This window comes from Plectropomus leopardus, chromosome 10, assembly GCF_026936395.1.
Source record: "Plectropomus leopardus strain MGB_pleo_1.0 chromosome 10, ASM2693639v1, whole genome shotgun sequence".
Lineage (NCBI taxonomy): Eukaryota > Metazoa > Chordata > Actinopteri > Perciformes > Serranidae > Plectropomus > Plectropomus leopardus.
Window position 1 is genome coordinate 29,582,339 of NC_142185.1, and position 26,406 is coordinate 29,608,744.

The 26,406-nt window shown below is 42.4% G+C and overlaps 1 protein-coding gene, 1 long non-coding RNA gene and 2 other non-coding genes across 4 annotated transcripts in view; 1 reads left to right on the forward strand and 3 right to left on the reverse strand.

Moving 5' to 3' along the window:
- The window catches only part of LOC148188551 (uncharacterized), a 37,259-nt gene extending 26,056 nt beyond the window's left edge, over positions 1-11,203 (reverse strand). Inside the window, exons 1-2 of the long non-coding RNA XR_015777592.1 lie at positions 11,025-11,203; positions 7,568-7,839 (exon numbers count right to left, since the gene is read on the reverse strand). This is a non-coding gene — a long non-coding RNA (uncharacterized LOC148188551). The remainder of the gene's footprint in view (positions 1-7,567; positions 7,840-11,024) is intronic.
- A 571-nt stretch (positions 11,204-11,774) lies between these two features.
- LOC121948640 (uncharacterized) lies at positions 11,775-24,126 on the forward strand. The gene is made up of 6 exons (XM_088083528.1): positions 11,775-12,083; positions 15,267-15,377; positions 15,468-15,577; positions 16,908-17,091; positions 18,217-18,293; positions 18,933-24,126. Exons 1-6 carry the CDS (start codon positions 11,885-11,887, stop codon positions 23,160-23,162), a joined length of 4,911 nt encoding a protein of 1,636 aa, XP_087939654.1. The 5' UTR covers positions 11,775-11,884; the 3' UTR covers positions 23,163-24,126.
- A 1,169-nt stretch (positions 24,127-25,295) lies between these two features.
- Positions 25,296-25,414, reverse strand: LOC121938748 (5S ribosomal RNA). The gene has a single exon (XR_006106266.1). It is a non-coding gene; the product is annotated as a 5S ribosomal RNA (ribosomal RNA).
- Positions 25,415-26,092: 678 nt separating this feature from the next.
- trnal-caa (transfer RNA leucine (anticodon CAA)) lies at positions 26,093-26,202 on the reverse strand. The gene is made up of 2 exons: positions 26,165-26,202; positions 26,093-26,138 (listed from the first exon to the last, which is right to left on the reverse strand). It is a non-coding gene; the product is annotated as a tRNA-Leu (tRNA).
- Positions 26,203-26,406: the final 204 nt, after the last annotated feature.

The window sequence follows — 26,406 nt, forward strand, 5'->3', positions numbered from 1 at the left end:
CATATGTAGAAATCCATGATCAATAAAATGTACAGAGAAGACAACATCTACTGCAATATAATGCTGTGTTTTCAATTAAGTTATTCTGAATGACCTATCGGGAATTTTAGGTAATGCCTTATTAAACAGTTGTGTTTGTTGTTGCATTGGTACATGGTTATGAGCTGATTTTGTCAACAGGAGGTGACGGCTGCCAGGCTAAAGGTCACCGTTCAAATGTTTGTGCTCCTGGATGTGGGAGTTTTTAGTGACCAGTGACTACATTTCCATCAGCATTTCCTAACCTACATTTATAATGCAAATAACCACTACTGATGCCTATTTACTAAATAACATTTGAAATATATGGCAGGTTAAACCCTAAAGTATAGCAAAGCCTATTGTACTGGATAATTGCCATAATTACTTCACTAAACCTCCTAATAGCTGCTATAGCTGTGTTTAAGTTGGACTTCAAGATGCTGGAAAAAGGGAATTGGGATATGGAGAATGTTTAAAAAACAAACTTGTGGCTGTGTATTTTGGTTGTTTTTTGGTAATAATTATAGCATTATATGTTCTTGTCCAGTTAATGATGCAGAGAACTTGGGTACTGGCAGCCTGATGGGACAGTTAAAGGCCAAGTTTGAGTGACTTATTTTTCCTCCGTCCTGTCTCCTCCCCCGTCTGTTATCTTATCTGATCACTGAGCCGCATATCTGCCTTATTAGTAACGTCCATCTAACTTTCTCTGAGCTGTTATTTCAATCTCTGGCCACACACAGACACACTCACGACTTATGTCGTGACCCGCTCACACACACACTCACGCATGTGTATGCAAGGACACAGACAGGGAAACACACACACACACCCTTGCACACATGCAGACTGACACACTCCCCTACTCACCAGCAATTTGTTGCCTCTGACATCACATTGTGTGTTAAAGCCGTACTGGCACCGGGCTGCAGCTTCGTTAACTTTCCTCTTTAATGAGCAGTTTAATTGAGCTGTCTAGCAGGCCACCTGTCGGCCTGCAGCCTCATTATCATACTAATGGACTGGGATTGTTGCTGTGCTGACAGCTCGGGCTGCACGGCCCTAACAGGCAGAGAGTCAGGGGAGAGCGAGAGAGAGCGAGAGAGAGGGAGAGGCCAAGTCAAAAACGTGGACTTTAGGCCACATTGGAAAGGAGGAAACAGGAGAAGAGAAAGAGTAAAAAGTGTACAGAGGAGAATGGGCTGGTTTTGATCTCTTTAAAATGACAAGTCTGGCAATATTTTCTATTTTTCCTACTAAGAAGTATTGTCTGTGTATCTTAAGCCTGATAAACCATATTCCTCTGTGAAACAGAGCTCCACTGTTGTCCAAAAACTATTAAAAATGAAGATACAGTGTTACATTGGGTGACGTGTTCCTTCATCACCTGAACTTACACACTGTAGTTAACTTTAATTTAGTGCCAAATATATGTACCTACTGCCATAAACAGCGACTATGGCTCCAAATGTTGCCAAAAATTTGTTCCTGTTTAGTGACATATACTTTTTAAAGTTTTATGTCTTCAGTAGAAAACAAATGACTCAGGAGTGGCCGTTACTGTTGAAAAATACTGACAGATGGACTAACACATTGTTGATTTTGTTTTGTTTTTTCCCTCAGGATTTATTGACAATAAAAACTACAATTAAAACCTTGCAGTTTTATGATTTTGCCAGTCAGTCAAGTTGTAGTTTACATCTATGTCAGTCCAGACATGGGGCCTAGTGAAAACTTTAAATCAATTTAATAAAAGGTATTAAGTATGGGTTGTTCCTTTTTTTGGCAAAATGTGAATGGCTCACATCATTAACCCAGCAACACAGACGAGCTATACAATCAGCACAGTTTCAAGGTGGACATTAGTGGAGATTAGCGCCTCCAACTCACTATCCAACCAAACACCTCCCCTTCTTAAACATAAAAAACTTTATCCTGTAACTACATTATTTTGTTGGTGTGTCCATGCAACGTCACTGACAGGCCGGAGAACGCCAGGAACAGAGGAAAACCTTTTAGTAGTTACTTTTCTTTATTTCTCTTATTTGGTGTCTTTTTCAAACTCGGTGCAGATGTATTTGGAACGGTGTTTCAGTGCTGCTTAGGAGGAGATGGAAGGTAATTAGTGACGGTACGCAATTGCATCATCATCGCTAGTTAAGAAGCTGAAATTACCATGTTCACCTGAGGGTTGCACTCCCATAAATGCCGATTTGAGCCAGATGCGATAAAAACCCATGTCTACTGCAGAGTCATTTGACCCGGGTGTGAATGCCGATTGTGCGAATTCTTATTGCATGAAAAAGCCAAATGTTAGCGGGTGTTAGCCATTTTTGTTTTTTGTGTAATGGGAATGAGGCTTGAGTGAAAGTTTCATAGCCCACACCAAGTACACACAAGCCTACATGTAAACAAGCTGTGAACAAAACAGCTGAATCAGCATACTTCAATGATTTACAAAATACTCAGAAGAAAATCCCAATTCTTGTTGATTCAGTTCTTTTGAAACACAGTGTATTCAGACTTAACTGAGGATTACCTGCTAAATTATCATTCTGCACCAAGAAAACACAAAAACTTGCGACAGAATCTGCACTGAGCTGAGAGAGTGAAACCAAGAGGACAAACTTCCTTTCTGTGCGGGTTGTGTGTTGCTCAGTGTCTTGATGTGCGCTAATGTGACAGCAGAAAGCTGGCATGAGGTGATCTCAGCACAATGGAGGAAAAGGCACCACACTGGGCCTGCTACTTTGCTCTTTTCCAGGCTCAGATAGCAGAGACAACAAGCTGAGTGAAAGTCAGCGCCAACAGTAGCTCTGTCAGGTCTTCAGCAAAATGAAAGACTAATTCAAGCCAAAATGAGTTTTTAATGTGAACCCTGCAGGAACTGCTGAGCAACATCTACAGTTTTAGATCAGTCTATAAACACAGCATCAGATTTATATTTGGTTCTAATACAGGAAGATAACCTCTTGCTTTCATTGGTGTTAAGCCTACCAGCTTGTGTCTGACATTTCGTTTGTTCCTACGTCTAATTATCCAGCTTAATTTGTTTTGATTTCGGGATTCCAGGGACTCTTTTCCAGTCAGCATGACGGCATAAAAAAGATGAAGGCGACAGAAGACGCCGTAGAAAGTGAATGAAAAAGGAGGCTAAATGGGGTGATTACAAGTGAAAGGTGGCCGCGGGGATGATGGACAGACTGAGAAGAAGAGTGGTGGGGGTACGGCCACGGTAGTGAGGCAATATGCATTCAAGGATCCAGTGAATACACTCCCAAATCCACACAGCCACATGCTAATGACGGCCACCATTTAATGTGTCAAATTCACAATTCCCTTCGTTCTTCCCTCTTTCTTTCTCTCTCCTCCGCGGGGCTAATTGCTCCGTCCCCTCCTTTTTGACAGAGAGGCTGTTGGTCTGAATTAGAGCCCATATTGTGGCGTCCATGCCCAACCTGCGACTCCCAAAGCAGAAGCACATGCACAAGGATCTGCTAACAGACTCAAACAGCGCTAAACAATCACTGAACCATCTTCCACATGTATTTGGCCACGGGCACATTAATGGATGTAAACTTAAAATGATGGTGCTGTCCATGTTTGGCATTTTCTAAAAGCTTTTTGCCCACACTGAAATGCCAAAAATGTTAAGGAAATACTTAAATACCACTGTGTTTTGTTGCCTCAGATATTCAGAATTCACTCATTTTGTGATTTGATACTGATGGACACTCATCGACAAACCCAGTTGTCAGAAAACATGTTTCTGCAAACCACAAACGTGTTACATTTTTACGTTATTATGTAGCAAAAACATTGAAATGTTACTTTTCTTTGTCTCACCAACACTGGGGTCAAAGTGTGGTCAGGTTTAGACATAAAAATCACTTGGCTAGAGTTTTCAAAAGATCATGTTTTGTGCGTAAAATGCCAACTTGTCATGGCACTATCATGTCAAGCAATGCAACTAAGTCGTGGTGAAAAACAGCTGCTTTTTGTGGCCCTTTTCTGTCAGAAAATGCTACCATGTCTTGGTATCTACTTTTTTTTAAGTTAAAAAAAAAACAACTTCCCAGCAGTAAACGTAGTGATGTCTCAGTTTTTGTGGCACTATTCAGAAAGGAAACTCAACAATGACTTTTTGTGGCACTTTTTATGGTGCCATGCTAACGTCTTGGTAATTTTTAGGTTATTTCTTCTTTTGTTGCTTATTGTTTCTTCCCATGTTTTTGAAAAAAAAATGTCAAGCCAAGTTGCCCAGGTTTTAAAGAATTAATTTTGCAGATTATGAAAAGACCCAGATCACAGGTTGGTGAGTTTCTGCAGTGGAAACGGTTGTAAAGTAACATGTCTGTGAGAACATTATATTATGTATTCTTTATATCTGACATACAAAAAAGCAAAGAAGAGGAACAATGAGGTCTGGGGGACAGAATTAAAAAGCTTTTCATAAAGAAAAATAACTTATTTTTTGACTAAATGTTCTTATGAGAGTCAAATTTGAACAATAATGTTTCTACATAAGTGTGCATGTGGATTTACCTCCTGGGTCGGGAGTACGCAGATGTCACAGACTCAGTTTTATGTGTTATTGTCCCACAACTTCCCTTTCTGCTAAGACAGAAGGCTCCCTGCGACCACCACTAGAAGAGCCAGCAGCCCCTTGCTGAGTTTAACAAGGTGGCCAGTGAGTGTGTGTGTGTGTGTGTGTGTGTGTTTCAGGGGTGAGGATGATCAGAGAAAAGGGTCACTGCTGGGCTACACTCAGGAAGAGGCCACACTTTCTTGGCTTCACGTTAAGGCGGAACAGTGTGAGCTGTGCTGACCACCTGCCTGCTGATCGGTGGGCAGAACCAAACACACAAAACACAAGAGGCCTGAAAGGGCTGCAATTTGTGGGAGGGAGCATTTCTAATGACCCTGTTAAAAATGTGTGAAAACTTGTGTTAACGTGCGTGTGTGTGTGTGTGTGTGTGTGTGTGTGTGTGTTTGTGTGTGTGTACTTATATTGTTATGAGGATAACTTTGAGTTCAAGATTCAGAGTGAAAAACATTTTGGAAAATGACAATTTTGATAGTAATTCTGGTCGTGTGTGTGTGTGTCTTAACTGCGAGGACTAAATTTTGTTTTAGTTTGAGGGGCAGAGATTGTGCTCTAAAGACGCAACAAAGGCCCCTTTTTATACCACGACTGCATTTTCACACAGAACCAAACGTTGGCAGAATCATTTTGGTTATAAACTGCATCGTGGCATACAGTGATCAAACACAGCAGAAGCAAAGAGCGTGACGTTTAACACATAAGTGTCGGCCTCTAGCATGAGGAATAACATGTCAATCACAATTATTCACCGTCTATGCTACATGACAGCTGATCTGAGCTATCCTCTGCTGGATGGGTAAGGAGCTCCTGAATTTCATCGTTTATCCAGTTTGCAGACATTTCTGGCCACCATTCTCCATCTTTGATTAGCCACTATACTAATAGCTGCTTTTTAAATTTCCCATGGGGGTCACACACATAACACGTCTTTAAAGCGTCGAGTCAAGTCAAGTAAGGGCAAGTCAATTTTATCTATAAAGCCCATTATCACAAAACACGGTTTGCCTCAGAGAGCTTTACAGCATATGACATCCCACTGCCCTTAGACCCTCACATCGCCTAAGGAAAAACTCCCAAAAAACAACACCTGAAACAGGGGAGAAAAAAATGGAAGAAACCTCAGGAAGAGCGGCAGAGGATGATGAGGGATCCCTCTCCCAGGACGGACAGAAAAGAAAAAAAAAAGTCACACCTGGCCGCGTCTTTCTGGCTTTACGTTTTACACCTGTTACTACCTCCGTTCCCGGCTCAGAGGCCAGACTATTCTGCCCCCCCCTTTCCACGATCGGATGTATACACAACGGCGAGGCGGCATAATGGCGTGATATTCTCGCCTTGAACAAGCAGTGTAAATGTGACTCCAGTCACTCAAACAGCCCCAACCTTAAATATGCGTAATTTCATGCTTTAATAATAATGTTAAATGGGTACAGTTGTCATGTAATTGAAATAAGCTATATAGACCAAAACTGTTTTATATACCAGGCTGTAAAGAGTATTTCTGATATAAAATGGGGCATTTTAATATGGCTGTCTGTGAGGATTGATTCTGTTTTGGAGTGAGCCTCAAGTGTTGATTTGAGGAACTGCCATTTTTTAGAGGTTGTTGCTTGAAAATTACAAGCACTTTAACTTTGTTAGAAACTTCAAAAGCAGCATCACAGAGCAGCTGGATTCATGAAGGCTAAAGACCTCACCGTAGAGTCTGTTAATCCAGAGCTACAGAGTTCTGGGGGACATGAACTTGTGCTAACAGCCTTAATGCTTGCCTCGCTTTTACCCAGCACCTGAACTGTGTTTCTGCCACTCCAGCAAATGGTGTTAATGTCATAATGAGGTCTGAATGGTGGGTGGATGTGCAGGGAGGAAATAATTTGGAATCTGGCCACACAGTGTACTGTGCCAACAATGTTTTCAAGTGGAGAGGCCAGGGACAAACGGCTGGAATGAAACATTGGTTACTGGCATTTTGAAAAAGTGAAAGAAACCAACTACTTCCCTTATAATGTCGCAACTTATTATTTATTATTGCACTTCTGTTTTTTTTTTTTTTAATCTATACTGAAAAAAGATTTAAAAAATAAGAAATCTCTACCTAAACCTCTCTTACTTTTTCTGTTAGGTTTCCTTGTACACGTCTACCGAGTCAGATTCAGCAAACCTCCTCTTTAACCTAATACACACCAGTTGTGTGAGAGTTTGCAAAAATATGTCTTGATGTAAGTCTCTCGTTAACCCCATATCCTTTAGTTCATCACTCATTTCTTTGTTTTTGGATTTGGACATGATGATGTCTGCCACTCACACCTAAACAATCTAGATTGATAAATGGCACCACAGGAAAGATGAAAAATATCTATTTTTTAAGTAATTTGGGGTGAACTGTCCCTTTAAGTAGTAGTTTCTATATATTAGTGGTCCTTGCATAAGGCCCATAATACATTTTTTTGAAGAGACAACATTTTGATCTGACAAGGGTCTTTCTCAGATCCTAAAATTACAAGCAAAAAAAAACTCCTTTACTTCATGCTGTTTTGTTGTAAGTTTACGATTTCTAGCTTATTTCTTTAAATCTTTGGTCAGCCTTTTTGTGATGGTTACTGGGTTTTATTTGGGTTATGTGTGTACATGTATATTGATGTTTTCTGTTGTTTTAAACAGGTCCACACACTCTTTTCTTTTAATCTGGGGGAAATGAGAAGAGATAGGGCATTTTACATACTTTTTTCCCTTCTATACTCAAATGAGTGAGTAAAAAAGAAAAAATCTTTTAAATACATAAAATACAAAATTATTTTCCCCTATGCAAACATTGTGTGGCGGCACTTTGGTACCCTCTACTGACAAGCTATCAGTGGTGCAAGCAAGTGTGTGGTCCTCATGGTGCACAACTGCTCGCCTTCTTGTGTGGGTGTGGGTGCGTGTGAAACCGGCATGTACCTCATATTCCCTGCATGCCTTTCCCTTTCTCCAGCATGCTCTTGACTTGACGCCGTCTCTGGGGACTTAATCCTCTGATCAGCATGCCAAGAGAGCGTGGAGGGGCCGGACTGAACTTGTGGAGGACAGGGGCCTGAGGTGACGCGGGCTCCAGCCACTTTTCTCAGATAGTCTCCAACACATGTACTGCGGCAGTGCGGCCTTGGCCTTATTGTTGACCCAGGGGTGGAAGTATAAGGGGACCCCCATCCATCTGCTCCCCATCTATCCTCCTAGATGAGTGCATGGGACAGAAATAATGAGTTACGTTGGCGAAAGCAAAAAAAAAAAAATCATGTTATTACATTGTATACCTGGACAATGGACCAGTCTCTCAAAAGACAGAATGTAATTGTAAATTAGGGGGAAAAAAATGACTTGAATTCCACTTTCCCTGGTCCGATGTGTCAGGTTCAAGTTACTTACGAGACAAAGACCGGGGTGAATAGAGTGACTCGAGAGACCAGGGGATTGAGGGGAGTTGCTTGGCACACAAACAATTAGCACTCATCCCTGCATAGCTCACCGTGGCCCCAAATCCCCACATTTGTCCAGACAAATTGACTGGACCCCAGGTCTTGTTTGTCTAGCTCTGCCGGCCTGCTAGAGAGGGCTTGAGGGCAGCGGGGAATGCCCCCTCCAAAGAGCACGACTCATGGGAACAGAACAAATATTGTGTTCTGGTCAAAAAAATTAGCCCTCTAACACTTTTTGGTGAGAAATATTGATTCATTCTGTGCTTAATTGAGCATTGGACCACTGGTTATGGTTTGGCTGTGTGATAACAACAGAAACTTACCGAGTTATTTTACAAAGGAAAATGGATTATACTTAACTCATACGGTGGAAAAAGAGATAAAGTCTGCACCTCTTAACCCAACATTGTTTCTCTCTCCAGTGCTGGAATTGTATATGACACCAGGGGGGACATGTTTAGAAATTAGGTTAAACATAATTTAATTTAACTAAAAAGTGTTTTGCCTTTCATTTATGTAGGACAAATGCCATTCTGCCCTCCTGCCTTTGGAGCCCTCTCCCACACGACATTTAAAATATTGACTGTCTTTCCCAGTGGTTCCAAACTGGTCCACTCATGGGGTCCATATTTTTATTTAGTCATTAGTTCAAGGTCAACGCATAATAATAAATCACATATTCAATATTATTTAACAAAATGTAAACAACACGTTGGCCTAGAACACAAAGAAATACAACATATTGCAAGAATTAACAGAAATGGCACTCTTAAATTAATGTAGTCTTATATAATAGTTCCCAGAATGGCTGCCACAGCATAAGGATGGCCAAGGGTGCTGCAAGATTCATTATATCATTGGGTTTTGGCTTCTTATTGGAAACCGGTACCCATTAACTGTGGTATTGAAGCTGTAGTTGATAACTTTTACAAAAATAATTTTTGATCGTGATTGTTGAGACTGTCACTACATCCACACACTACTGCTACATGAGACAGATAATGTGTGAAAAAATTATGGTCCTTGGCCTCTTCATAGTGCTTCTAATGGCATTTGCAAGAATTTACCACACATAAACAAAAACAACCAATTAGAGGCAGAGGAGTCTCTAACGCAGTCAATCACTGTTTATGAACCGTGGACAAACTGTCAAACTAGGCAGCGATGATCAAATCTCAGTCGAGATTCTGTGACTCCATTGCCTATTTCTCACCTCAAATGTTTTCACATTTTAGTGAACTGTTTAGCTGTAATATGCTCCACTGGTACAGCTGTGGACTGTGCAGTGCTCCATTTAACTCAATCCAACATGGTAGCCAGGTCACAGACTTCGAAATTTTCCAGCTAAACAGTATACTAAAATATTTTTCTGAAAACATTTGAAGTAAATTTTATATACTAGTTTGATAACTTGACTGCAGCTCACAAGCAGGGATTGACATGATTGACAGCTGCCTTACAGACTCCTTGGGTCTGATTGGTTGTTTTCTTTCACATGGGTATAGAGTGTTTCAGAAAATATGACAAAAGTTTTCTTTTATAATAGTTACCAACTTACAGCTTTAAGGCATTAGAGGATGCAGAGATTATAAAACTGTCAATAATGCACACCTTTCCCACACCTCCCTGTTGTACATCTCCACTTTTAAACAGTGACTATAATTCAAATACATCATAACTAAACAACTCAGTTGTGAGCTATTTTGCCCTCATTAGGGTTGTTTTCAAGTTTCCCAAGTTTCTTTATATCCATCAATTAGCCAAGTGACTTGGAGAAACTATGAGTTGTATTACAACCACATTTATTTTTAAATATTCAATATCAGATATTAACCTAACAATGGGTAAAGTACAAATAATGAACATATTTATGGAATTATTCCTTTAATATGACATATCAAATTTAACATTTTTTGTGTGTAAAAACTTGAGTTTCTCAAGTATTCAACACAGATTCTACAGTCAAAAGAACTTGTGCCTAATGCTCCTGTTATTGTCTTGTCTTTAAACAGCTGGATTCACCCTGTATTATGTCCTTGAATGGCTACTCTCAGATGTTATCAGTCAGTGCTTATATTAGACAGCCATCTAGTGCTTACTTTGGGGACATTTTTTCATACAATTCAATAGATCTTGTGAGCAGAATATCCTGCCAGGCCTCTAAAGCCTCAGAGCAACAGAGACACAATCACTTTGCCCTCATTTCAAACAACAAAGAGATCCTTGCTTGATCATTTCAGGCCACAATTCAAATTACAGGGGGCCATTAATTCAGAAATACAACCAGAGGCACAAACCGGGGAACTTCTCAAATTGGATTTACTCAAGCACACACAGGTAAGAGAGGCTAAATCCCCCAACTCCACCCCTCTGGCTGTACAGTTCATGATTTATGCATCTGTGCTGGCTATTAAAGAACAATGTAATTCATGTAACACATCACAAGGTGAGTTGTAAATGGTGATTATTTAGCTGGTTAGTTTCACAAGTACATGAGGGCCATACAAAATTAATGTTAAAATTCTGCCCTTGTTACCCACAACCTTGTCTCTGGCACCTGCAGAGTAAAAGTTTTCAACAACAAAAAGCTATGATAAACGCACTCTACACTTCTGCATCAGCTATGAAAAAACAAAGTTATACACCAGCAAGTGTAGAGTGGAACATTAAGCAACTAATGATGTTTTCTCTGGACTTAAATTCTTTAGGTGGACATAAACATAATTCCTATGGGATAAAATGTTTCATATCAGCTGGACGTGTAAGTATGCAATTATTTGTCGCTACATTTGCTATAATAACTTTAGAAAACAGCAATGCATCAGGGCTGTGTGTCAGTTGGCTTGTAGTTGTCCTGCCCTCCTGTGGCCAAAAGTGCTTACTCCAGCTTTAACTGCTACTGAATGAGAAAAATTGGTTTGTGCACGCTTTCAACTACTTACCGAGCTCTTTCACATTCTTCAGCTTTGATAGGACAGATTCATAGTGGCATGTGTTGTTCTTCAAGTCAGCTGGGGTGTCTTTGCTGGTGGTGACATAACTGGACTCTCATGACTGTCATGTTCTCCTGCAGCAGACGGTCGAAATAATGCAGCTTCAGTTGGCAGTATCTGATTCCATTTTAAGTCTGAGGATGAAAAAACATTGCAGACATTACAAAAGAGGTATTCTTCAACTTTATCTGCAAAAATGGATAAATGATGGACATCTATATTATCTGGACTTGCATGGATAAAAACTGTGGACAAATGTCTGAACAGGGGACAATGGATATAAATTGGTATGATGTACACAATAATTTTCATTTAACCTCACCATATTGTGCTCTTATTATGCTCTTATATTAAGTGCAATGCCTCTTTTTTTGCTTTTATGAACCAGTCTTGTGATGTTATACAATATTATAGTTCGTAAACTTGTTTCTTAATAAAGAAATGAAAAAGATGAAGAGTTAATCATATTGACATACACAGTAATTATCATATACCCGTACCATATTGTGCTCTTATTATGTAAGTGCATTATTTTATGTCTTTGTCTTCTTGTTTTCTTTTAAAGGACTGTGCTTGAACTGATCAGTTGCACTGGGTGACACAATACTTCTTCAGTATGATAAATATTGACCCTCCCGCCGCCTACGTCACTTCCACTTGCAACACACCTGTGCCTCATTAGGATTAATAGGCCAGATTTAACGGCGCAGGTATGTGGCGGCTCAAGCTTTTCTGACAGTTTCTTTGTGGTGTGGTGGCAGAGAGCAGCACATCGGTCCGAAGCGCATCGGTCCGGTCGGAGCATTACCATGGCTTCTGCACTGATGGCTTGGGTTTGCATCTGTCTAACACTAGCCCAGCTCAACAACGCAAAGAGCCAGCGGTACGCACACGGACGTTTGACCGGAAATGACGAGGCTAATGACGGCAGCGAGCAGCTTGTCGAGGCGCCTCAACAAGACGGGACACTGCGCAGCTTTCATGTACCGATTTGGCATTATCTCCAAGGTAAAAAAACAAAAACAAACAAACTGCTGCTCACGTGTTTTCTTTGTTTAACCAGTCTAAAGTGCATCCAAACAGTTTTAATTAGTTAACCAATGAATCATTTAGGTCTAAAATAAAGAAAAGGCTTTTTGTGTGCTTTTCAGTCCCATATCTACTTCACTTTAGGGCTAAAAAAGTTTAAGCAGTCTAAAAGTCGTTTAGAAACCAAATTATTGTTCCAAATCCAAGTATAGTGGCTTTGATCTGCATCCGGTGTAATGTGGTCTACATGTGGAAAATGCAGTGAAATCTCCATTTCTGTATTTTCACAAATAGATTAAAGGTTTCACAAATCTAGAACAGCGTTTTAAATAACATTTAGCCTTTCTGGGATAATCTAGTCTTGATACTACCAGTCTAAATATAGTGGTTTATGTTCTGGACCTGGTCTTATGTGGTCTATCTGTAAAAAAAATAAATAATAAAAGCTATTAAAATTACCTTTTTCATAATGTTACAAATGGAGTTAAGGTTTCATAAATTTGAAAATGCGTTTCAAACAATGTTGAGGCTTTACCTAAAACGTTCAACGTGCTTTCATGCAGTAAGAGGTGCAAAAAGCCGAGCAAGTAACTTTCAAACTGCTGAATCGGAAGCTACTTCAGCGTTATGGAAAATAACGGCGCCCTGCTAACATTAGCGCGGGGGAAATATTTCGGAATATTTTTTTAGCAGTTAGCGTTAAACAGACACTTTACTATTAAAGTACAAGCCCGAAATAAGGGCAGTAACGAAGGTACAAGGTTGGTTGTTACAGCTTACAAACGCTAAGTGCGTATATTCGCGGCTAACTAAGCTAACCAGTTAGCCAGTCGGTTAGCTAACAAACCTGATTCGGATCAACGGTCGCTGCCGCGCCGTCAGGAAGCGTCTCATCCACCGCTGGTTTCATGGCGAGTTTGTGGGATCATTTAGTGCCACCTTTGAACAAAAACCACGACGCCTCATCGACAAAAATCACATTATTAGCTAAAGAAGCTACACGGCCGAGCGAATGTGATGCCGGGTCGAAATAAATGCGACATAAAATGGAGACACCGAGGTTCCAGGTGCAACCAGGTAAAAGGTCTCCCTGGAAACAGAAGTTTACAGCTGCAAAATATTTTAGCGCAGTAAGGGACTGTTCTTTATTTATCAGGTGAGACTTTGTTTTTTGATTATTAATATTGTGTTGACTAACCTCAAAGCTACAAATAGCTTGTTTGAGCTACTGAGTCATTTGCACTTGTGGTAAATGCATGACCCGTGTGTGTGCGCGTGCGCACGTGTACCCTTTGATATGTGAAAGTTAAAACATTTTACATGAAATGCTGGAGTTGAAGAAAAAAAAGTTTTTCCCAATCTTGTCATGCTTGCTGGATGGTTAGTCCAAATTTTATATGAGACACGTAGAATAGTGGTTTTAATGAAATATCATTGTTTGAACGTCTTGTGTATTTTTTTTTCTTTTTTTTTTGGGATAAAAACATTGGTTGCACATTTGTCCAAGGACTGCTGTAAATTTGAAAATTTAACAGAAAAATTTTTTTTTCAACAGTTTCTGTCTAATGGGTCAATGCTTTTGAGGTTTTTTGTCAGGGCTGCTCAATTATGGCAAAAATAATAATCATGATTTTGATATTTACATCACGATTATTTAACATGACTAATCACTGGCCTCCAGAACATCATGCAGTTACTAAGCATTAACTCGGGTGTTTACTGGATGTCCTTTGAACTGAAAAACAATGAAAACTTTGTGGTGTAGCCAGGGCTGTAACACAACTTGCACATTAATGTAGTTTGTTCACTTCCACATAATAAAACCTAACCCAACTTATATAATTTAACAATACATAAGTTTCTGTATCAATAACATCTGTACTCAAAATCAATTTTGAGAAACGATCAATGATTGTTTCACTAACTCAGGAGAAACTCACCAGACAGACATTTCTCCATTATCTGTTTTAGAATGAGAACAGCTGGTCCACCTTAACAGTCCACCTTAAGGGGGCCTGGTAAGTTTCCAGTGGGAGGCTAACTTGGCTTGCTAACTTCGGGACTAACTTCTGTCACTTTAATCAGCAGCTAACGAACAAGACATGGGGACATATCTCGAGTCCTTCGGAGTTGTAGCATTTATTATCTGTCAAACAGCCTCAACTGTTTGACATATCACACAGCCGCGTTTCACGTCATACTCTCCGCTCCTCTCGCTGCAGCCTCACCGTCACCGTCACCATCACCGTCACGTTCACGTTTGCTCTCCCCGCTCGTGCTCGTTAACGCTCGTGCTCTATTCTTCGGTGCACGCGCTGTCTGGATTCAAAATGAGAACTTTGAAAACAACCAGAGAGACAGCGCGCTGGGACTCGCTGTTTTCAACACGCGTTGAAACTATGTTTTGGGCTTTGGAGCATGAGGAAAGAGTGCGCTTGATTTACAAAACAAGACAAAACGGGAGCAACATTGTAAGACTCATCACGCTGCACATATTATCTCGATAATCTTGTTTTGAAAATCGAGGGAAGACAAAATCGTAATCGAAATTAAAATCTGATTAATCGCCCAGCCCTAGTTTATGTTGTCAGTTTTGAAAAATGAAAAATGTCTTTTCTTTATAAATAACTTGTCTGCCCAGGTTACATTTTGGAAAAAAAGAAATTTAAGCCAAATTAAGTCGTACCGGCATTGTCAAGTATTACCCAAGTATCCTTTTTTTAAAAATTACATATTTATATTAGGTAAATTTTATAATTAGACCTCTTTATGATAACAATGCTCTTTGCAAAATGCTTTTTATTTGAATGTAAAATGTTTTGACATGGTTAAAGAGAAAACAAACTTTATGGCTGCATCCATTATTTAGTATAAAATGCAATATTCTCAGTGTTAGATTTTGAAGTAATTCAAAAGTATTTAGATTGAATTACATCTCTTAATTTTGTAATTCCTTGTAATCTAACAGTACATCGCTGATTACAAAAACTATGTAATTATTATTCAGTTAAATGACTACATTTCAGAGTAATCTGACCTCACCCTGATCTTATTCTCTGCAAGAAAGCCAATAAGTTTGTTTCCAAAAAAAGAAAAACTTTGCATTGTAACACCAGGCATCATTTTTCATCTTCAGTCATCAATTCTTTTTCTTTATTCCAGGAAGTGGAAAACATCCAGAGACAGAGTTCAGCCAGCCGCTGTATCACTGCAGTAAAGAAGCACTTTACTTGCGCTTTTCACTCATCCGATACTCAAATCTGCGTCTGGAGGGTGAGTTTGATTCATACACTTGTTTGTTTGTTTTTTTTACCTTTTCAGAAAAATGAATGGTTAAGTTCTGATGTTAAATCTTCCCCACAGATGGTGTTCGGTTGAAGTCGCTGCTTGACGGGTGTCACAGTTCTGTTCATATTTATAAGTGGTGGTTGCTGGTGAAGCTTCCCCATACTGGCTGCTACACAGCATCACAGGTACGATATTTGTTTCTTTGTCCCAACCAAGGAGAACTAATTCTCCAGCTCCAGTAGTGATTTGTTGCATTTGATGCATTAACTTATTTTAATGTGCTAGAATATGTAGTATGGTTTTCATATCTGCTTAGATATTTTGTACTTTTTATTAAGTTTTTTGTTCTCCTGATAACATGAGATCAAATCAAATAGAATCAAATTCAGCCACATTATGCCCTGCCCAATCTGAAATCCTCTGCTGAAAACAGCCCCCAACAAAACAATTATTTTGTTTGACGGACCAGTTCTTAAAATGGCTTAGTTTTATTTTTTTATTTTAATAATTGAAACTTTATATTTGTAAGTCATTTACATTTGCAGTAAGAAACGATAGTATCGTTGAAAATACTATTGAAGACATGCATCGCTGGTTTTGATCTTTTCATGGGATTTGTTAAGTGTGGTATTACTTTAAAGAAATTTAAAGTAATACCACATTTATCATTTTTTTTTAAATGACAGCTGTTGTTGTAAATCACTGACAAAATCTTGAAGCCTTTTTTCATAACTTATCATTTATTAGTTTGGGAAGTTTGCTGTGTAGTGAGTGACCTCCATGTGGCTGGCATGTATTGAAAATATAGTGAGGGAGTGCTTGTCAAAATAATTGAAGTACTGCAAAATGTATGTTTATCTTATTTTGTTGTAAGACGAGTGGCAAAACGATTATACTTGACGAGAAATCTGAAGTTACACTTGGCTTACCACATTCAGCATATAGAGAAAATTTACATAAGGTGCACTGTCACAATTAATGTTGCTGCAAATCATTGACATTCTGAAAGTAAAGTATTTGATATTATTATTTTTTGGACTGATGGTTAAAAAATAAACTCAGTGAAAATAAAAAGTCAAATTGATGTGTTTATTTTTATAGCTAACTTTTTAAAAAGCATGTATTTCTGTGCAGAGTGGTATGAGTATGTATTTGACACCGCACAAATTAAAATCCGTATTGCTGCTAATCATCTACATATTCCATGCTGTGTAAATCAAGAAATGATCTACTTAAGCATGCAGTATATTTAAAAACATTTTTGTTGTTTTTTCCATCTGAAAACAGAGTAATTTTGACAAAAACCTGACATTTAAAGGGTTAAAGTTCTGAGAATGAATGGATTTTTGATTAGGTCAGATGTTGGTTAAAAATGCAATTCAATGAAAAGTAGAAAATAATAATGTATTTTCCAGGCTTGATTTTGAACAGTATTTTTTTGCACAGAGCGATACAAGTGTGTGTAATAAAGTGTGCCCTAAGGGTTAAATTAATGACAATTTTGTCTTTCCCCAGACTGGAGATGGAATTGGTGCCCGTTCATTGAAACTGCATTACTTCGACCATCTGCTGCAGGAGGACATGATGGGCACAGCGGTGTGTGAGAATCCAGTGATATCGCCACAGGTGACGTGTACAGCAACTCGTGTCACTGTGCAGCTCCCTCGTGAATCAAAAGTGAAGAAGGTGAAAGCACTCGGTAAGGCCACTTTAATGTTACTGATTTAAAATTAATAATCAACTCCTTAAAGGGATACTAAGATGATTTTCAACCCTTTGTTTCATGATAAGGTAGTTACTATGTCTAAAATGACCTTTTGTTAAACTTTACTCTAATCTAACCAGTGCCTAGATACCCCATCGCCCAGGCAAAACTCCACTGGACAACGTGAATTGACACAAAAGACATCTGGAAGTGTCTTGCTGGCTCTCAGAGCTGTTACTCGAATTACAGGCTGTACTTGGCATTTTCGTTCTCCCCGCCACCCATGCCGTAAACACAGTTTAAAAAAAAAAAAAAAAGGAAAAAAAATGTTTCAAAAGATATAGCCTCTTCTCTCTCAAACTCATACCGAAATCCAATCAGAAGGTAAAACTGAGCAGTGCTGATAGAGTATCAATCAAGATAATGTTAATGTCCGGCCTTTTTCTCCCCAGAAATAATCTTACAAACGCATTGTAGTGCTGTGTTCAGCTGTAATAGCAGCAGTTTGTGACGAGAAATTGGGCGTCCTGTACAGTGAAAACGGATGCCGAAAAGACTAACGGTAAAATTAAGCAGTACTGATCGAATGTAAACAAGATTCTGTTACTGAGTTGTCCATTTGTCACCTCAAATGTGTTCAGAAACATGGTTTAGCTTATGCTACCTTAACGTGGTCCTTGGAAATATTGTAGTTTTTTATAAATTAATTCACGTATTAAATATACATTTTTGATCACGTTAATCAGAATCTAGTTTTATTGCCAAGTACAGTTACATATACAAAGAATGCGACTTAATAGAACATAAGATACAAAATAATAGAAGCAATAAATGTAATATGGTATTAATGTTAACTGCTTTCCATGTAGAGTGTAAACGGTGTATAAATATACTGAAAACACCTGTCAACCTCTTGTGTAAATGCTCTTAGCAATAAGACTCATCATGCATACGATCTCAAAGCTCGTGAACACAACAAAATTGGACGAAAGACTTTCCAACATGGAAATCACGAGATTCCGACATCACATGAATGCAGCATAACCTTTAACTGTAATATGAGATCGCCGGCTGCAATTAGGAACTTGCACCTGAGATTTAAGTTTGCTCTTTTGGCAGATTTTAAAGGACATCCAGTGACACAGCGCAAGACCCCTGATGCTTTGTTCATGGAGATATCAAAGTTACCAGACAAGGTAAGTCTGGAGCAAAACATGTTTGCATTGTTAAGCCTCAGCGACTATTTGGCGCATTTTAAGTGCTTTCATTCTTCATTTTTTTGTATCATTTTTGGCTGTACACAGTCTTGCCAAAACTTGTGATAAGCACCTACAATATGTCTAAAATACACTGTTTAAACAAAATTGTTTCATTCATACTGAGAAGTTAAGAAAATGCACCATTGAAACTGCAGTTTTTTTCTTGGTGTCATTCTGGTCATATTTAGCATATGGAGAAAATAGATGCTTTTTCCACTGGGTGCATCAGTGTTGTTGCAAATCCTTGACATATCCCAGGCTGTGATAATTAAAGAAAAAAAATCAATCTACTTGGCATGTTATATATTGAAAATAATTATTTTCCTTTTAAAAAAAACAAAACAAAAAAAAACATAGTGGCCTCATGACATGGAAAAAACACATTTAAAGGGTTAAAATTCTGAAAATTTATCAATATTTGATATTTATGATTAGGAATGATGATGGTTATAACAGCCCAATAAAAGTAGAAAACAATATTGATGTATGATATTAATATCATTGGAGTGTAATTTTAAAGCGGGCCCTGTGGGTTAAATAAGTCAGCGTAAAAATGAACACTATAAATGTTCGCAGGATACTGGTTTTGAACTGGTTTACGTCGACTCTACTGGGACACTGAGCACCATGGTGGCAGCTTGTTCTCCCACGTTTCCAAAGGTTGGGAGGCGTCGTGTTGGGAGATCTCTGGAGGAACCAGATTCATTTGGCCTGTGGGACTTTGCAGACATTCCTGATGATGAATTTGATCCAGAAACTACACCCACGACAACAGCCAGCTCAGGAACTGATGATTTCACAACCACAGTGACGACGGCCAGCTCAGGAACCAATGATGTCATAACCACAGCAACCTTGGGAACTGAGGAGGACACAGCCGCAACAGATGACCCTTTCGGATTAGATTCATTCGGCCTTTGGGACTTCGCAGAGGTTCCTGATGATGAATTTGATCCAAATACTACACCCACGACAACATCCAGCTCAGGAACTGATGAGGTTACGGCCACAACCGCCCCAACGACAGTCAGCTCACTTACCAATGAGGTCACAGATGCAACAGAGGACCCTGATGATACAGATGGTTTTGAGTTGTGGGGACTCGCTGAAATTCCTGAAGGGCCGTTTACAGGAATAGATATTGAGATTACAGTTTCTACTCCAACAACGCTCGCCTCTACGGCTGCATCATCAACCACCAGATCCTCTACCACAACGCCACCTGCCACAACAACCACCATTACTACATCTTCTGCCAGACCCTCCACCACCGTCAGAGCCAGCTCGGATACCACTGGTGCCCGCTCAACAGCAAATGCCGGCGTTTCGTCCACCACAACAGGCACTGGCTCAGTGACTACTAAGAGCCCCTCCTCCACCACTGGCTCTGCCTCCACCACCATCGTTGGCTCGACTACCACCAGCAGAACCCCGACCACCACGATGCGGTCTGGCTCCACCACCACGACGCGGTCTGGCTCCACCACCACGACGCGGTCTGGCTCCACCACCACGACGCGGTCTGGCTCCACCACCACGACTGGCGCCTCCTCGACAACCACCATCGAAGCCTCGACGACCACCACAGCCGAGGCCTCCTCAACGACCAACACGGGGGCCTCATCCACCACCACGACCGGCGCCTCTTCCACGAAAAGCGCCTCCTCGACGACTACCATAGGAGCCTCGTCCACAATCACGACTGGGGCCTCCTCGATGACCACAACCAGTGCCTCCTCGACGACCACCACGGGAGCCTCTTCAACCACTACCACGGGAGCCTTGTCCACCACCACGACCGGTGGCTCCTCAACGACCACCACGGGAGCGTCGTCCACCACCGCGACCGGCACCTCGTCCACCACCACGCTGCGCCTCGTCCACCACCACGACCGGCGCCTCTTCGGCGACCACCACGGGAGCCTCGTCCACCACCACGACCGGGGCCTCCTCGACGACCACCACGGGAGCCTCGTCCACCACCACGACCGGGGCCTCCTCGACGACCACCACGGGAGCCTCGTCCACCACCACGACCAGCACCTCCTCAACAACCACTACAGGAGCCTCTTCGACGACCACCACGGGAGCCTCGTCCACCACCACGACCGGCGCCTCCTCGACGACCACCACGGGAGCCTCATCCACCACCACGACCGGGGCCTCCTCAACGACCACCACGGGAGCCTCGTCCACCACCACGACCAGCGCCTCCTCAACGACCACTACAGGAGCCTCTTCGACGACCACCACGGGAGCCTCGTCCACCACCACGACCAGCGCCTCTTCGACGACCACCACGGGAGCCCCGTCCACCACCACGACCGGTGCCTCCTCGACAACCACCACGGGAGCCTCGTCCACCGCCACGACCGGGGCCTCCTCGACGACCACCACGGGAGCCTCATCCACCACCACGACCGGCGCCTCCTCAACGACTACCACGGGGGCTTCGTCCACCACCACGACCGGCGCCTCTTCGACGACCACCACGGGAGCCTCGTCCACCACCACGACCGGGGCCTCCTCGACGACTACCACAGGGGCCTCCTCGACGACTACCACAGGGGCCTCCTCGACGACTACCACAGGGGCCTCCTCGACGACTACCACGGGGGCCTCTTCAACCACCACCACGGGAGCCTCGTCCACCACCACGACCGGGGCCTCCTCGACAACCACCACGGGAGCCTCGTCCACCACCACGACTGGCGCCTCTTCGACGACCACCACGGGAGCCCCGTCCACCACCACGACCGGCGCCTCCTCGACGACCACCACGGGAGCCTCGTCCACCACCACGACCGGCGCCTCCTCGACGACCACCACGGGAGCCTCGTCCACCACCACGACCGGCGCCTCTTCGACAACCACCACGGGAGCCTCGTCCACCACCACGACCGGCGCCTCCTCAACGACCACAACCGGCGCCTCCTCGACGACCACCACGGGGGCCTCCTCTACCACCACGACCGGGGCCTCCTCGACGACTACCACGGGGGCCTCGTCCACCACCACGACCGGCGCCTCCTCGACGACCACCACGGGGGCCTCGTCCACCACCACGACCGGCGCCTCTTCGACGACCACCACGGGAGCCCCGTCCACCACCACGACCGGCGCCTCCTCGACGACCACCACGGGAGCCTCATCCACCGCCACGACCGGCGCCTCCTCAACGACCACCACGGGGGCCTCGTCCACCACCACAACCGGGGCCTCCTCAACAACTACCACGGGAGCGTCATCCACCACCACCACGGGGGCCTCGTCCACCACCACGACCGGCGCCTCTTCGACAACCACCACGGGAGCCTCGTCCACCACCACGACCGGCGCCTCCTCAACGACCACCGCAGGGGCCTCCTCCACCACCACGACCGGTGCCTCTTCGACGACCACCACGGGAGCCTCGTCCACCACCACGACCGGGGCCTCCTCGACCACTACCACAGGAGCCTCTTCAACCACTACCACGGGAGCCTCCTCGACGACTACCACGGGGGCCTCCTCCACCACCACAACCGGGGCCTCCTCCACCACTACAACCGGGGCCTCCTCCACCACCACAACCGGGGCCTCCTCCACCACCACAACCGGGGCCTCTTCAACCACCACGACCGGTGCCTCCTCGACGACCACCACGGGGGCCTCCTCTACCACCACGACCGGGGCCTCCTCGACGACTACCACGGGGGTCTCGTCCACCACCACGACCGGCGCCTCCTCGACGACTACCACGGGGGCTTCGTCCACCACCACGACCGGCGCCTCCTCGACGACTACCACAGGAGCCTCTTCAACCACTACCACGGGGGCCTCGTCCACCACCACGACCGGGGCCTCGTCCACCACCACAACCGGGGCCTCCTCAACAACTACCACGGGAGCGTCGTCCACCACCACGACCGGGGCCTCGTCCACCACCACGACCGGGGCCTCGTCCACCACCACGACCGGCGCCTCGTCCACCACCACGACCGGGGCCTCGTCCACCACCACGACCGGCGCCTCGTCCACCACCACGACCGGCGCCTCTTCGACAACCACCACGGGAGCCTCGTCCACCACCACGACCGGGGCCTCCTCGACGACCACAACCGGCGCCTCCTCGACGACCACCACGGGGGCCTCCTCCACCACCACGACCGGTGCCTCTTCGACGACCACCACGGGAGCCTCGTCCACCACCACGACCGGTGCCTCTTCGACGACCACCACGGGAGCCTCGTCCACCACCACGACCGGCGCCTCGTCGACGACCACCACGGGAGCCTCTTCAACCACTACCACGGGAGCCTCATCCACCACCACGACCGGGGCCTCTTCGACGACCACCACGGGAGCCTCGTCCACCACCACGACCGGGGCCTCCTCGACGACTACCACGGGGGTCTCGTCCACCACCACGACCGGCGCCTCCTCGACGACTACCACGGGGGCTTCATCCACCACCACGACCGGCGCCTCCTCGACAACCACCACGGGAGCCTCGTCCACCACCACGACCGGGGCCTCCTCGACAACCACCACGGGAGTCTCGTCCACCACCACGACCGGGGCCTCCTCGACGACTACCACGGGAGCCTCGACAACCACCACGGGAGCCTCGTCCACCACCACGACCGGGGCCTCCTCAACGACTACCACGGGGGTCTCGTCCACCACTACGACCGGCGCCTCGTCCACCACTACAGCTGGTGGCTAGTAGACTATTTATATTGCACAGCTGCAGAATTAAAGATGAGCTTTAACTTTAATGTGAAAAAAAATATAATAATAAAATGTGTTTGTTCTATTCACTGAGATTCATTTCCACTCTAACATGCATCTTCATCACATTTCTGCTATGTGGAACGGTTTTAAAAAAATAGTGCGATTCACGAAAATAACCAATAGTTATAATTCACATAAAATCATAGGCCAAATTTGGTTGCGCGTTTAATTTGCCCTTCTCCTCACAACCTTGCAATTTCCACAGGTAGAAAAACATAACTTGAACCAGAGAGATTCTTGAGTGTCAACTTTTTTTTGTCACCAAACCAACTCATTATTTTTCCAACTAACTCTTTTGTTTTTTGTTTTTTTTTCTTCCAGCTGACATTCAAAATGTTTCTGAGCTACTGGACTCTTTGAAACTTTACCACTGTGATGTTTGGGAGACAGTCTAAAATGCACTAAAGCAAGATCTACATTTTAATTTTTACAGACACTTAAATTACATACTGAAGTGAATTAAAAACAAGCAGGAAGTTAAGGTGCAATCTCATTAGGTTAAATGATATTTTAAAATGTGCAGTAGTAAAAAATAGCTGAAAAGACCAGTTGATTGAGACCAGTTACTTCATTTTTTTTCTCCTACTACTAAAGCTGTTTTCTCAAATTTGAAACCACTGCTCATCAGATCTTAATAGTGTCTATGGCCAGACAGAAATGAAGGTAGAATTAAAAGATCAAAGTATGTTACAAATAAAACATGTTAAGTAGAAAAAAAAACCATAGCCTACCAGTAATACAAAGAAAAGAATCAGAACAGTAAACATAAGGATCAAGACAGAATGAAAGTATAAAAAGATATAAAAGCGATTCTATAAAAAAAACTGTTTATTTTCATGAAAGGTTATAGTATATTTTTCAGTCATAAAACTGAAAATTGTCTCTTTGGAGCAAGAGGGTATTTTAAATAACACATTTCCCAGTCAAAAGTGTTTTACAGTTTTAAGTCGTTACCTTTGCAAAATAAACATGGACCAGAAATGCAGGAAATATAGATGAATTTATTTACTGATATTTATTTATTCATTAATGTATGCATGCATGCCTGTATAATTACCTTTTGTATGTATCTGTTTTATCTTTTTGAAATTATTTGAGGTTATTTACTTCACTATTTCAGCATTTTATTGTGTTTAAGCATTTCATTATGCTATTATTAGGTAATTTTGCATCCTCCCTAAATCCTGGGTACCTGTGCTGTTTCCTATCAGCAGCACCCTCTGCTAGTGAAAAGTGAGTAGCTAACAGTAGTTAGTTACTATTGTATATCAGCATTTGATTATGCAGCATATGATTTATGATGCTTTTTTCTAGGTCAGGTTTTTCTTTTCTTGTATTTTCTTTTCTTTCTTTTCTTTTCTATTTACTTCTATTTTAAATTTCACATTATTTTCTTGTAGCCTATTTTTTGGGTCATGTCTTGTATTGTTGCTTATTGTATTTTTCCCATGTTATTTTTAAAGAAATCAAGCCATTATTTCACAGGTTTCAAATGATGAAATAATAATTTTATTTGTATCATTTTAATATTTTGCAAATCAACCCTGCTTTACAGCAAAGTTAGATATGTTAGTTCTATGTTAATTTAATAACATTTAGTCATTCATTCATCTCTGAATGCATGACTTCCATTTTTATTTGATTGATTTATTTTACTTCTGATACCTTGTAGCGAAATTACATGGTCAAAGTCTGCTTTAGTTTAAAGTTTAAAGTCCCAAAGCTCCGGGACACACTGCCTATAAATATCAGACGCCACCTCGCTAAATATCTTTTACATGGAAACAAAAAACTTACCTCTTCTTTTCAGCTTTTAACTAGCTCTGACTTAACTGTTTTGCATTTTGCTTCGCACTTAAGGCAGTTGTGCACCTCTTTAAAATGTTACATTTTCCTTTTTTCATGCATTTATACACAATTTTGTGCTTTACTTTTTAATAGTATTATCTCAATGGGTTTAATTTTCCATCTTAAATGATTTTGCTGTGCTAAATAATTTAAGGTGCTTTTCATTTACTACTGTATATCAGCATTTATTGATTGATTGATTTTTTCAGTGGTAATTTTGTAGCCTCCTCACCATATTGCTTGTTGTGTGCTCTGTCTCCGTTAGATGAGCAGCAGCACCCTCTGCTGGTGAAAAGTGAAAAGTGAAAAGTAAAAAGCTTACAGCACCGGGTATTCCCAGGCGGTCTCCCATCCAAGTACTGACCCGGCCCGACCCTGCTTAGCTTCCGAGATCGGACGAGATCGGGCGTGTTCAGAGTGGTATGGCCGTAAGCGACAGCAAAGGAGACACACGACCTATTTATAGTTGTGTAATACAACTGATTTCCAAATTGTATTTTCTGTGCTTTCTTCTTTGCGTCTGAGATCAGACGAGATCGGGCGTTTTCAGGGCGGTATAGCCAAAAACAATCACTGAAGAAAAACACAAAGTAATTATAAATGACAACACGCTATTAACGATTCATAGCACTATGGTAAAAAGGAATTTATGGCTAAATAAATATAATAAAACTAATAATATTATATAATAATATATAGTATTGATACGAATAACAACAGCAATAATTTGTGACAAAATCTGAATCTTTAATGGAACTAATAACATGTCTCTGTCAAATAAATGTATTAGCCGGCTAGAAAGGTCTCCTCAGGAGTAGAAATACACAGAAAATAAGTATTATACCACTGAGATGCATGTTTAAGTGCTTTTGGGGGGCGTTGTTCTATTGATGTACATTAGTTAAAAAAGAAACATAATATATTTTCCATATCTTTACATCATCATAGATCTGTAACTGTCTGGTGTATTGCTCATGAATCAATGAAGCGTAGTGACACTTAAGACGGCAGCAAAGCCACAGTCCGAGCGAACAAGCATGTTTATCACCAGCCCTGATCTGGATAGTTGTAACTCGGATATTTATTGTATCACATTTTAAAGAAAAAGGTATTGTCAGAAGTGGGATTCGAACCCACGCCTCCATTCGGAGACCAGAAGTCCCATTCATAGGAAGGTTTTGTACCTTGAGTCTGGCGCCTTAGACCGCTCGGCCATCCTGACAATTGTGCCTGTTAGACGGTCAGAAGCCTGTTTGACTGCTTCTCAGAAGAGTTTACAACTATAGTTTTTTTTGTTGTTTTTGTGACAATTATCTTTTATAACTCATTTGAGCTGATGTGAGTACGAAAAGTGCCATATCTACTCCTTTAATTTTCTTATATGTTTGCCGGTACACTTTGCTCTCTGGCTGAAAACGTCCAACAG